At 44.5% G+C, this 13014-nt stretch overlaps 1 protein-coding gene across 1 annotated transcript in view; it reads right to left on the bottom strand.

Moving 5' to 3' along the window:
* Positions 1–13014, bottom strand: part of CRB1 (crumbs cell polarity complex component 1) — a 148653-nt gene that overhangs the window by 77337 nt on the left and 58302 nt on the right. The window contains exons 8-9 of the mRNA XM_040408758.1: positions 12836–12975; positions 10693–10860 (exon numbers count right to left, since the gene is read on the bottom strand). Of these exons, the coding sequence (XP_040264692.1) occupies positions 10693–10860; positions 12836–12975 (308 nt within the window). The remainder of the gene's footprint in view (positions 1–10692; positions 10861–12835; positions 12976–13014) is intronic.

Raw genomic sequence — 13014 nt, 5'->3', positions numbered from 1 at the left:
ACTGGGCAATTGCCCAGGGCCCCCATTGTCCAAGGGGCCCCCTGCTTCAGTGTTGCTGTTCAGCTGAACGTCTGAGGAAGCAAACGGGTGGACAGCTGCACTTTACAATGCAGTGTACGGTCTCCTCCCTCACATGTAAGAGAAATCATTATCATAGTGCTGACAGGACCTGCCATAATGTCAGATGCAGGAGGTGGAGCTCAGCAGAGAAGAGGGGATGAAGGACCTGCGATGACCTCACCATCATGTGACCAGAACAGGAGGCGGAGCTCAGCAGTGCAGTAATGTAATGAAGAAGAAGACCGGCCATGCATGTGAAGCAGTATGGATTCAATGTAAGTGCAAGGAAAATGCTGGGAGTTGTAGTCCTCTTCTCTTATACCTTCTGTTATGTAATATCAGAGTACATTACAAGAGAAGGTATGAGGAGAGGACTACAACTCCCAGCATGTCCAGCTTGTTATGTAATATCAGAGTACATTACAAGAGGAGGTATAAGAGGAGAGGACTACAACTCTCAGCATGTCCAGGCCATTATTATATAATATCAGGGTACATTACAACACCCTGGATATGCTGGGAGTTTTATACCTTCTCTTATAATGTACTCTGATATTACATAATAACTGCTTGGACATGCTGGGAGTTGTAGTCTTCTCTTATACCTCCTCTTGTAATGTACTCTGATATTACATAATAACCGCTTGGATATGCTGGGAGTTATAGTCCAATCCTCTTATACGTCCCCCTGTAATGTGCTCTGATATTAAATAATAATGTCTTAGACATGTTGGGAGTTATAGTCCTCTCCTGTTATACCTCCTGCAGTGGTGTGCTCTGAATTAGGGTCGGGATGATGGATAGGGGAGGGTAGTCATCCGCCTAGGGTGCCACTTCGCCCCATAAAGGAGGGAACACTCATGGCGGTCCAACTTCACAAGCCTCAGGCCGCTAGGCCTCAAGCCTGTGAGGCATTAGAACAGAGCAAGAAGCCGCAATGACATCACTGCAACCTCCTGCTCTGGGTTTCGCATGATGACGTCATCACGTGAGACCCGGAGCAGGAATGGTGATGTCATTGGGACCGCACACATCAGGATGCAGCAACACATGCTACAGATAAAACTGTGGTATCGCAGACAGTGGCGGGGGGACGTGAAGGAGGCAGTTTTTTTTTCTTTTACTAAATGTCCACACTGCTGGGGGGACCAAGGATGGGGGAAAAGGAGATCATTATATATACTTGGCACTACTGGGGAGGAATGGAGGAGCATTATATATATACTGCCACTACGGTGGAACATTATATATACATATATTGGCACTATGAGGGGAAGCATTATATATTGGAACTAGTGGGGGGGCACTACTGGGAGATATTAGAGCCACTGGGAGCATTTTGGTTATATTATTACTACTAGGGTACTGTAGGGGCGTTATTATTATTTGACGCAATATGGAGGGCATTGCTACTAATGGGGGCTATCTTGGGGAGTATTATCACTATTGGGGGCACCATTACTAATGAGGGCAGTCTGGGTGTATAGTAGGGATGGGCGATATAAATGATATACCGTATAAACTATATAAATTCGGGCAACGATATAGATTTTTTATATATCGCCATATAGCTATAGATGACCACGGAGCGGTAGTGAACTGAAGAAGCTTCTCATTAAACGCTCTGTGGCCTCCCGAGTCGGCACCGCGCTGCACTGGCCAGGGCCTTGCGCGCACACATAGTCAGCGCGCAGGCAGACACTGTGTGTGACGTCAGGTCCCTCCCAGTGCATGCTGAGAATAAGAACGCCGTCCGTCTCCTGCGGACTCCATCAGCCAGCCGCGCACCCTGCAGGAAAAGTAAGTATATTAGCAGGGGCCCGAATCTACCGGGGAGTGGAGGTGGGGTGGTGGATAGCTATGGCATGGGGCTGATGGCGCTGGCTGGGGGACATGGATGATTGCAAATAGCAATGGCAGCATGGGGCTGATGGTGCTGGCTGGAAGACATAATGGCTGGAGGACATAATGATGGTGGCAATGGCATGAGGCTGATGGCGCTGGCTGGGGGACATGGATAATTGCAAATGGCAATGGCATGGGGCTGATAGCACTGGCTGGGGGACATGGATAATGGCAATGACATGGGCCTGATGGTGCTGGCTGGGGGACATGGATTTGTATACATACAGAAGAAAATAATATATTGCGATATATCGTTATATCGCACATGCTTCAAATTATAGATTTTAGGCCATATCGCCCAGCCCTAGTGTATACTATAGTGTTTGTGGACATGGGGGGAAGCACAACAGGCACAGTATTGGGGGTAGCTTCAAGAGGTTCTCAGTTTTTTTCATATTGATGACCTATCCTTAGGATAGTCCAAATCAACAGCTCGGGTTCCTGTTACGGCTGCATGGGAAAAAAGGGAGGGATCCCCACACGAAATCCAATTTAAGAAATTCCCAGCTGCCTTATTAGCTTGCTTACTTCAATCTTTATTTGTTAAACAACAAAAGTCCTCAAACGGGACGCGTTTCGGCACATGTGGCTGAGGAAGGCCGATCAGCTGTTTGAGAAGACTGCGTGCAGCAGCAGTGAACAACACGTGCCATCTCCTCAAACAGCTGATCGGTGGGGGTGTCGGACGTCGGACTGTGTTTTTAGGACATTATTACAAGATGTTGGCCCCCCACATTTTGTCTAAAACCGGCCCTGCCAGGACGTATCCATCTTGCTCCACACCACATCGCGGACAGAAAAATGCTTCTTGCAGCGTTATTCTGTCTGTGATGGGAGCGCAACCAAACGTAACGGAATGCATTTTGGTGAATTCCGTTTTGTTCAGTTCAGTTTTGTCCCCATTGACGATGAATTTCTTCCACTATTGAGATCCTAAGACGGATCCCCAAAGCAAAATTGAAAACGCTAATATGAAAGAAGTCTTAGTTGCTCATAGCAACCAATCAGATTCCACCTTTTATTTTCCAAAGGAGCTGTGAAAAATGAAAGGTGGAATCTGATTGATTGCTATGGGCAACTAAGCCAGTTCTAATTTACACCAGTTTGACGTGGGCCTCTCCATAACTTTGGCGCATCTAGCGCCAGTCTAAATGTAAGCCATCTTCCTTGCTGTCTTACATTTAGACCATTTTCTACTCCTAATACAGACGGGCCTGCCCCTTCCCCACCAACGCCACACCCACAATTATAAACGTGCCGTGAGAGGGGCGGAGTCATAGATAGTGGTGCAACTAACTATTGCAGCGCCAACTGCGCCTGAAATATGCATAATTTAGGCGTATTTCAGTATAGTAAATGACCCCTTAAGATTTAGCTTTCACAGACAGACTTTCCCTGTGTGCTGGCAGGCAGTGTGATGTCTGCAAGTCTGCCATTAAAACAAAATCATTTGTATCCTCTGGTGGCTACTTAAAGGGCAGTATTAAGACATTCATTGATTGTGACACCCAGTATGTGATCTACTGTTCTAGTTGTAACATCACCTCTAGGAAAATTAAAACTTGCACAGCAGAGCATATAGGCTACACTGAAAAGAGTATGGTTAACTCCTTGGGTGCCACCACCCATGGCAGAGGCATGCAGGTAGTCCTAATAGTTTTATTTTCTTTGGCATTGATCAAGTACTATAAAACTATACAGGTATACATGCCAAATTGGAGGAATGTGATTGCTACATACAGTTGAAACCAGATCCATACACCATATAAAAAGACACATGTCCATGTTTTTCTCAGTATCTGACATGAAATCAGAATAAACCTTTCCTGTTTTTGGTCAATTAGGATTACCACAAATATTATTATTTGCAAAATGCCAGAATAATGAGAGAGAGAATGTTTTAAGGCATTTTTATAACTTACATTTCATTAACATTTGGTACCAGGGGCGTAGCTATAAATGCGTGGGCCCCATAGCAAAAAAAATTTATGCCCCCCCCCCCCCCCCCCCATAACAGTGTCCCTGACAGTGACTGACCCCCAACAGGGGGTGGAGGCTGGCAACTATTGTAAGACGGACCCCGCGTTCCTTATGTAAGTGAGCTTAAAGGGAACCTGTCACCAAAAAAATCACTTATTAAGCTGTTAATAGTACCTTATAGTGCTGCATAGTAGTTTCCTAATGCACTTTTTCTTCATTTAGCCTCCTTGAGAAATCGATGTTTTATTCAGCCGCTGCCCCGTGCTTCAAGTCAGGTTTGAAGTCAAGGGGGCAGCGGCCTAGGCGTCTCCAATCCTGCTCTCCCCGCCGCCTTTATTGACACGCCGGATCTCAGTGCCGGGACCGCGCTCCCAGCCCGCATGCGCAGTAAAGGGCTGCTGTAGCGCGATCCCGGCTCCGGCTCGTACACTCAGCCGGCTTCAGTTTCGCTACTGCGCATGCGCCCGCCAGCCTTACATACTAGCGCAGTTACAGAAGATGCCGGGCGCATGCGCAGTAGCAAAACTGAAGCCGGCTGAGTGTACGAGCCGGAGCCGGGATCGCGCTACAGGCTACAGCAGCCCTTTACTGCGCATGCGGGCTGGGAGCGCGGTCCCGGCACTGAGATCCAGCGTGTCAATAAAGGCGGCGGGGAGAGCAGGATTGGAGACGCCTAGGCCGCTGCCCCCTTGACTTCAAACCTGACTTGAAGCACGGGGCAGCGGCTGAATAAAACATTGATTTCTCAAGGAGGCTAAATGAAGAAAAAGTGCATTAGGAAACTACTATGCAGCACTATAAGGTACTACATACTAGTACATACTTTGCACAAGTTTATTATTTACAACTTAAAGGGAACCTGTCACCAAAAAATACTATTAACAGCTTAATAAGCGATTTTTTTGGTGACAGGTTCCCTTTAAGTTGTAAATAATAAACTTGTGCAAAGTATGTACTAGTATGTATACTACTATCTAATAATCCTTATCTATCACTTGACACTTCACTAACTTACTGGGGACAGTCAGGACTCCTCTCCACTCCAGACTTTTTCTTTTTACTGTGGCAGACTGCTGGCAGTGCACAAAAGATCAGAATCCATTCACTTCTGGCCTACTGGGCATGGGCAGTTAGGCACACTGGGCGCGGGGGGGCGGGCAGGCAGGCTCCCGCTCTTCACATTCAAAATAGGCAGCCGGCGGCAGCATAACGTGACGTCACTCACTCCGTCACGCCGCACGCGCATGGCTGGCAGTGCAGGAGGCGGAGCACAGGGGTGTGATTAGGGTGTGCCCAGGCACACCTCGTGCACACGCCTATGGGTACGCCCCCGTTCCGGCCCCCTCCACCGCCTACCCCATCTTCTGCCCCGGGCCCGCCTGCTCCAGTCCTGAGTCCTGACTTGGCGCGGCTTCCCCCCAGCCAGGCCGGAGTCGCGGACCGCCCACGCACCACCCACTACACTGGGCGGGCGGTCGGGCCTGGCTGCCAGTGCCTGTGTGTGTTAATAAAAAAAAAAATGAATGCGGTCCGGACGGGCCCCCAGTGGCGTAGGGCCCCATAGCCACTGCTATGGTTGCTATGGCGATCCCTACGCCACTGTTTGGTACCATTGCCCTTAAACTGTATGACTTGGGTCAAACGGTCCACAAGCTTCTCACAATAGTTGGTCGGAATTTCTCCTGACAAAACTGGTGTAACTGAGCCATGTTTGTTGGTCGCCTTGCTCGCACCTGCCTTTTTAGCTCTGCCCATTAATTTTCAATAGGATTGAGATCAGGGCTTTGTGATGGCCACTCCAAAACATTGACTTTGTTATCCTTAAGCCACTTTGTAACCAGTTTGGCAGTATGCTTCGGGTCATTGTCCATTTGGAAGACCCATTTCTGCCCATGCTTTAACTTCCTGGCTGATGTCTTGAGATGTTGCTTCAGTATTTCCACATAATCTTCTTTCCTCATGATGCCATCTATTTTGTGAAGTGCACCAGTCCCTCCTGCAGCAAAACAGCCCCACAACATGATGCTGCCACCCCCGTGTTTCACGGTTGGGATGGTGTTCTTAGGCTTCCAAGCTTCTCCCTTTTTCCTCCAAACATAACGATGGTCATTATGGCCAAAAAGTTCAATTTTAGTTTTGTCAGACCACAGGACATGTCTCCAAAAATGTAGATCTTTGTTCCCGTGTGCATTTGCAAACATTAATCTGACTTTTTTATATTTCTTTTGGAGTAATGGCTTCTTCCTGGCAGTGTGGCCTTTCAGCCCATGTTGGTACAGTTCTCGTTTCACTGTGGATATTGACACAATCTTACAAGCTTCCGCCATCATCTCCACAAGGTCTTTTGCTTTTGTTCTTGAGTTGATATGCACGTCGGACCAAAGCACGTTTATCTCTGGGACACAGAACCCGTCTCCTTCCTGAGCGGTATGATGGCTGTATATTCCCATATTGTTTGTACTTGCGTATAATTGTTTGTACAGATGAACAAGGCACCTTCAGGTATCTTGAAATAGCACCCAAGGTTGAGCCAGACTTGGGCAAGTCGACAATTCTCTTTCTAATATCTTGGCTGATTTCTTTAGACTTTAGACTTTCCCATGGTGCTACACAAAGAAGCAGTGTGTTTCTTATTCTGATTTCATGTCAGATATTGAGAAAAACATGCATATGTGTCTTTTTATATAGTGTATGTAAACCACTAATCAGCTGTTGCTCTAATACCCAGTGTCAGCCTGTGCTCCTATACATCTGAGTTGTTTTTTTTGTACGTTAAGCCACATTAAGCTCCCCAAAACACAAGCTTAATGTCACTCATTTGCCTTGTGGGTGCCAAAATCCATGAAACTTCCAGGATATGTTTGGGAAACTGAGATCTTAGGTTGTGCAAAGTTTCAAGGCAATTGATTGAGGCATGTGGACATAGTTAGAGATGAGCGAATCGAATCCCACGAAGTGGAATTTGATCCGAATTTCAGGATAAATTCGATTTGCCTAGATGCCGAATTTCCTCGTGCTTCGTGTCAGCAAATCGATTTAACCTGAAATAGTATAAAAAACGTAAAAATTTCTCCGTGATGATGTAATCTCGCATCGCACAGAATTTCGGCCGAGATCTTCAAGCAAGATGGCGGCTGGCCCGTCGCGATTAACGACGCTAACGATGCTACTTACAAAAAAATGTGCTTCGTGACGAATCAAATTTCTTTCAGAAATTCGGCAAATCAGCCGAATCGAACTTTTAAGAAATTCGCTCATCTCTAGACATAGTGATTAGGGATGAGAGGATTTCATATTTTAAAGTTCATGTGCGGGTTCGTGTTGTGGCATTTACTGAATTGTGTTATGGATTTCATTACCACGTACCATAGCACAATTCCACAACGGAATGCATAACGGAATGCCTTTAGAGGTATTCCGTTACTCATTCCATCATAATAGAAGTCTATGGCTTGCATAACGGATCCGTCCGGTTTTCATTATGCTGGAGTGCTCTCCTGCTTAACGTAAACCGGACGGATCCCTTATGCAGGCCATAGACTTCTATTATGACGGAATGAATAACGGAATGCCTCTAAAGGCATTCCGTTATGCATTCCATTGTGGAACTGCGTTATTGTCCGTGGTAACGGAATCCATAACGCAATTCAGTAAATACCACAACACGAACTTCAAAATATGAAATTCGCTCATCCCTAATAGTGATGTTATGAGTTGCTGCCTATGTTTTACAGGGTGACCCACCAAAAAGTAGCCCGCCTCCAGTGATAGTATGAGAAGATGAACGAGCAAGTTGATTGTTTTTTTTTTTATTACCCACAAGTCACAGTAGATGCTGAAAGCGGTCCCCATTCACATCTCTGCATCTTTGGGCACATAGGATTATGTTGGCTGATACTGCTTGTGATGATGCGGATGGTGTGTTTGATGTTCTCCTTGAGTTCATCCAGGGTATGAGGTTTATTAGTGTACACCTTCTGTTTTTAAATTTCCCCACAGATAATCGTATGTAGATAAGTCTGGGGAATGTGGTGGCCATAGCCCCTTGCTCACAGTTCGCTCCTCCATAAACAGTTTATGAGTGAGTTCTGTGAGGCGTTTCCCGTTCCCCTATCTTGCTGGAAAAAGCAGGAAATTTTTTCTTCTGGTGTTAGTTGGTGGTAAAACTGTTCAAAGATTTCCAGGTAAATTGCAGTTTTCACAGTTGATTTGAAGAAAATTGGGTCCACAATGCACACCAAATGCCAATTTTCTGGTTCTGATGGTGTTTCGTGAGTCAGATTGGGATTTTCAGTGGAATAGTATCTCGTACTCTTGGAATTTACATGACCTGATAAATAAAACCAAGCTTCATCCGTCATGAAGTACAGCAATGGGTCCAGATGTCTGTCAGCAATCATAGTCATCAACCAATACATTAATTTAAGCGTTTAGCTTTGTCAGACTCTTTCAGTTCTTGCACACAAGTTATTCGGTACGGTTTCAGGTTCGAGTTGATTTTTTGGGCTACTTGCAATCCGCTGCTGAATTTCATGCACAATTTCAGCCGTCCTGATCAATGGAGTTCTCGGTTTCTTCAGGTTTGTGACAGACAATTTTATGCCATTTCCGAACCAGACTCTGAATACAACGTTTAGCTGGTGGTTTTCTTCCTGGGTACTTGTCGGCAAAGGGTTGCATTTCTTTAATCAAACTGCTTGGCATATAGCCTTCCACAATCACTATTCACTGTTCCCAGGAGAACACCATCTTTCTGACACAATAGGCCATTTTTATCAAATTGAACAATAAATCAATATTAGTTGACCATAGCAGCCAGTAAGAGCCCTGCTTTCAGTTCCTACAGGGCTCTGAAAAAATAAGAGCTGAGCTCTGATTGGTTGCTATGGACAACTAAGACAGATTTACTATTGGGCAGTTTGATTTGGAGATATTGAGGGGCGGGCTACTTTTTCACGGACCACCCTGTATATGAAATCACAATATAGACTTGTATTTTATGGATTTATGCCTTATCATCTTTCTTCATATTTTGTTGCTGCCCCTGCTGAAGCTCAGCATAGGATCCTGGTACTCCACTCTACATAGCATGGTCTGAGACACATGTGACGTAGATCAGTTGATCTTACATATGATAGGTACAGGATTATCAAATAGTCTGTATTATTTTAAGGTCATGGAAAAGTTTATTAAGTTTAATATTGCTCATATATGTAGCATAGTGGCTGGTAAAGTACTGGAGGGTGGTATAGATCTGACCCAGAATGCTAGGATTGGTGTGGTAAAAGAATACAGGAAATCTGGTTGGTTTCAGCAAAGTGTAGTTTGCTGAGGCACTTTGCTTTAAAGTGTTTTATGGGCCTGGATTTTTATGGAATGGAGGAAGGTTGGTAGAGGGACCTGCCATTCTCTCCCCACTCTAGTGCAACTATTTACCCTAGCCTGAAGCAAATCGCAGTGTAGCTACTGGAATCATTACTGGGGGAATAAATACAGCGACAAGAGCCTTATTTAGTGTCAGACCCTGGAAACTGCAACACATACTTGCTGTACAAAGCCTGATTCTGGGTTTATGCTGAGAAATAGGTGAGAAAACACTTTCCTTTAAAGTGTTTTATGGGCTTGGATTTTTATGAAATGGTAGGAAGGTTGTAGAGGAACCTGACATTCCCTACCCACTCCAGTACAACTATTTATCCTAGCCCGAGGCAAACCAAGGTGTAGCCACTGAAATCATTACTAGGGGAATAAATACAGTGCCGAGAGCCTTATTTAGTGTCAGACCCTGGAAACTGCAACAGATACTTGCTGTACAAAACCTGATTCTGTGTCTATGCTGAGAGATAGGTGAGAAAACCTGGTGTTTAGTTAGATGGGCAAGTGCTTTAATTTTGCTGTTGGTGTTTATTTTGCTGTGGAACTAGACAAAAGTGAACTTGGATGCCACTGTGTTTTTGGATGAAAATATAAAGTTTTTGACTTTTTTACTACTGGAGCCTGTGAAATCTGCCAACCCCACCCATACGCAAAGATCGATAAAAAAAAATACATGAATACTATCAGGCAAACAAGCCCATGTACTCAAAAGGATTTTTTGCATTATTGATTTGATACCAGTTTCATAACTTTTGTGACCACTGAGTATTTATTATAAACTGTCCAACAGTACACCTACAGTGGAGTGGTCAGAACAAAGTTCCATCTTAGAAGTGAGAGGAGCAGTCGAGGTGGCTATCAAACAAGTCCAGTTCAGTACACATGATGAGGTCAACCTCACATGATAAAAAATCAGGACAGCGTCTAACAGGATAAAAGAAACCCTTTACTGCATGTAGAATTCGAACTATCTTTTCTGCCATCATATCAGTGCATTGAAGTTAAGTATTAAAAGAAAAATGCCATATCTTTTATGTACATTTGTTCAGAAACATAGAAACTTCTATAAAACAGTGTTTTCTAGCATTGCTCAGGTAGGTCTTAGATAGATTGGTTTACATAGATGTTATTTTAGGTTTAACCATACATTGGTTTTCAAAAATGAGGACACTTGGGGCAGGAAGCGTTTATTAGTAATATTGCCCGCCTGACAGCACAACCCCCCCCGCCCCCTTGAGAATCCCGGCTATTTTTGGTAACAAAAATTCTGGCCAAAATCTTTTTTAGTTCCCAATAAGAGGATATACTGTATAGTCACCCTACAGCCTTATTTCATACTTTTATTCGATATTAGTGCCATTTAGTGCATACCAGTGAAACCATTTCCACATTTGCAGATGTAGCCTTTGGGTTCATCTTGCACGGTGATGTCTCCTTGAGACATATTGAACCGTGTCAGCTCCATGCATTCCGCACCATACATACAAGGCTGGCTTGTGCACATAGAGAGTCGGATCTCACACAGAGAACCTGTGTAGCCTGTAATAATAGAAACATTTTTTTAGAACTTCTTTAAGGATATGCAGGGGGTCTTAGGGCTTATACATGGCCCCTGTAAGGTAGCACATGGAGCAGATACAGACCTATATCACAGATTTATTGTACTCCATGTGTAGCCACTTAGTTTCTTGATTATATATAATGCAAAGGAGCAGGCAGAAACGATTTTCTAGAGGAAATGTATAATATTCTTAAAGGGGTTATCCTGGAAAATATAATGATGATTTATAACATCAGTGGGGGTCCAAGTACCGGCATCCCCACTGTTCAGCTGTTTCAGGGAGTCGCTGCGCTCACTGGAGCTCTGGTGAGCGATGCAGGCCCCTGGGAGCTGTCCAAGCACAGCGCCGTACATCCAGCTCCATTGACTCGAATAGGACTGAGCTGCAACTAGGCCGTGTGACCGATGTACAGTGATGTTGCTGGCCTAGGAAGAGGCTGCAGCACTGAAGGCCTCTTCTAACAGCTGATCAATAGTGATGAGCGGCAGGGGCAATAATCAAATTTGCGATATTTCGCGAATATTTGGTAGAATATTCGTCATATATTCGCGAATTTGAGATTATTTTCTTGAACGTGAAAAATCGGCAATGTAATGCGCGCAAAATACAGGCGTGGGTCTCTATAGCTACATTTTTCAAGCTGCTGGAAGTTTCCTGAGACTGGAGAAAATGGTTGGCATGGCATAACATTACAATAGCTTTATATGCAGATAGAGTGCTCCAATATAATCGCGATTGCGAAATTGGCTTTAATGATGAGAATATTTTGGCGCAATACATGCAACTTCACATTTTAGCAGGTCTGACTACTGATTAGTGATTGGTGCACTAAGTATTGTTGTGAACTTGTGACATCACAGCACTATGTATGTAGCATGTATGTATGTATGGACAGCAGAACCTATCACTATCACTACACTATATCACCATCTAACCTACACTGACTATCTCCCACTAACTATCTGTATTATATATATAAGCTAACTAACTAACTAACTAACTAACTAATGTAATGACACAGTAAAGCAGAGAGCACAGAAATAACACTACGGTCTCTCTCAGATCTGCAAAATACTGCATACAAGGGCTGCTGGGGAGGTTCTTATATAGTAAGGGGTAGGCAACTTTCCTATTGGTTGCTAGGGATGTTGCTAAGCTCAGACAAAGACATTGCAGCCTTCTCATTGGCCCACAAGCAAGAAGGGAAGTTACTTTGGAGGCAAGCACATGGATTTCTACAACACTCAATCAAATGAATGGAACTAATTTTCAGTCGCAGAAATTTCTGCATAATCTGCCGCATTGGAAGGCACCCTAAAGCTACATTGTAATATTTTATTTTTTGCTATTTAGTACTGATTGGGCAGTGGCTATGTTATAAGTCAATGGAGTCCATATGGTACCATTGGTGCCCATTACGTGACAGATCTTGTATTTCATCATTTCCGGTTTGTTCCTATGACAGAACAGAAAGCTGCAAATGACAACACAGATGTGAACTCAACCAGGCAAATCTAATCTATCCTGCTGTTGTCTACTTGGCTTGGCTCGTGCCCATGAATCGGTGCCTGTGCAATGAACCTCTGAAGCCAAGTACACCACCGTGGTGCTCACTGCGCAGGTCCCGAAAATGAGATTGTACAGCGCAGGCGTGAGATCTCCTGGGGAATTGAACATGAAGAATAAAAAACAAAGCAGTCAATCAAATGCGAATGGGCAGGAAGGGGGCGCAGCAAGGTTGACTTCAAGTGTCAAGGCCACTTCCCTCTTGACTTCAAGCTTCTTATTTGCATACAGTAATTGTCAGAAAAGTTGGTTTCTTGTGATCTTGCCCATCAGACGAATTAGCAAATCAGATGACTTCAGCTGTGAGGTACTGCTGAAGGTTTAGAGGGCATTTTGGCGGTGACAGGTTCCCTTTAACCTATAGCTGCCTTAAAATAAAAAGGTACCTGGCCAGCACAGACACTGAAAGCCCGCAGAATCTTCCAAGCAGGTGGCATTGTTCTGACACGGCTGCGACAAACACGGAAGCGCAGGAGCCTCACAGTTCAGACCTGTGAATCCCACCATACTGCAATCACACAGATACCTGCAAAACATCATCCCAAAGAAACAAACCTTCAACCTC

The sequence above is a fragment of the Bufo bufo genome, chromosome 9, assembly GCF_905171765.1.
Source record: "Bufo bufo chromosome 9, aBufBuf1.1, whole genome shotgun sequence".
In the NCBI taxonomy this organism is placed as follows: domain Eukaryota; kingdom Metazoa; phylum Chordata; class Amphibia; order Anura; family Bufonidae; genus Bufo; species Bufo bufo.
Note: the sequence above shows the minus strand (reverse complement) of the source record. Positions and strands in the feature narration are given on the sequence as shown.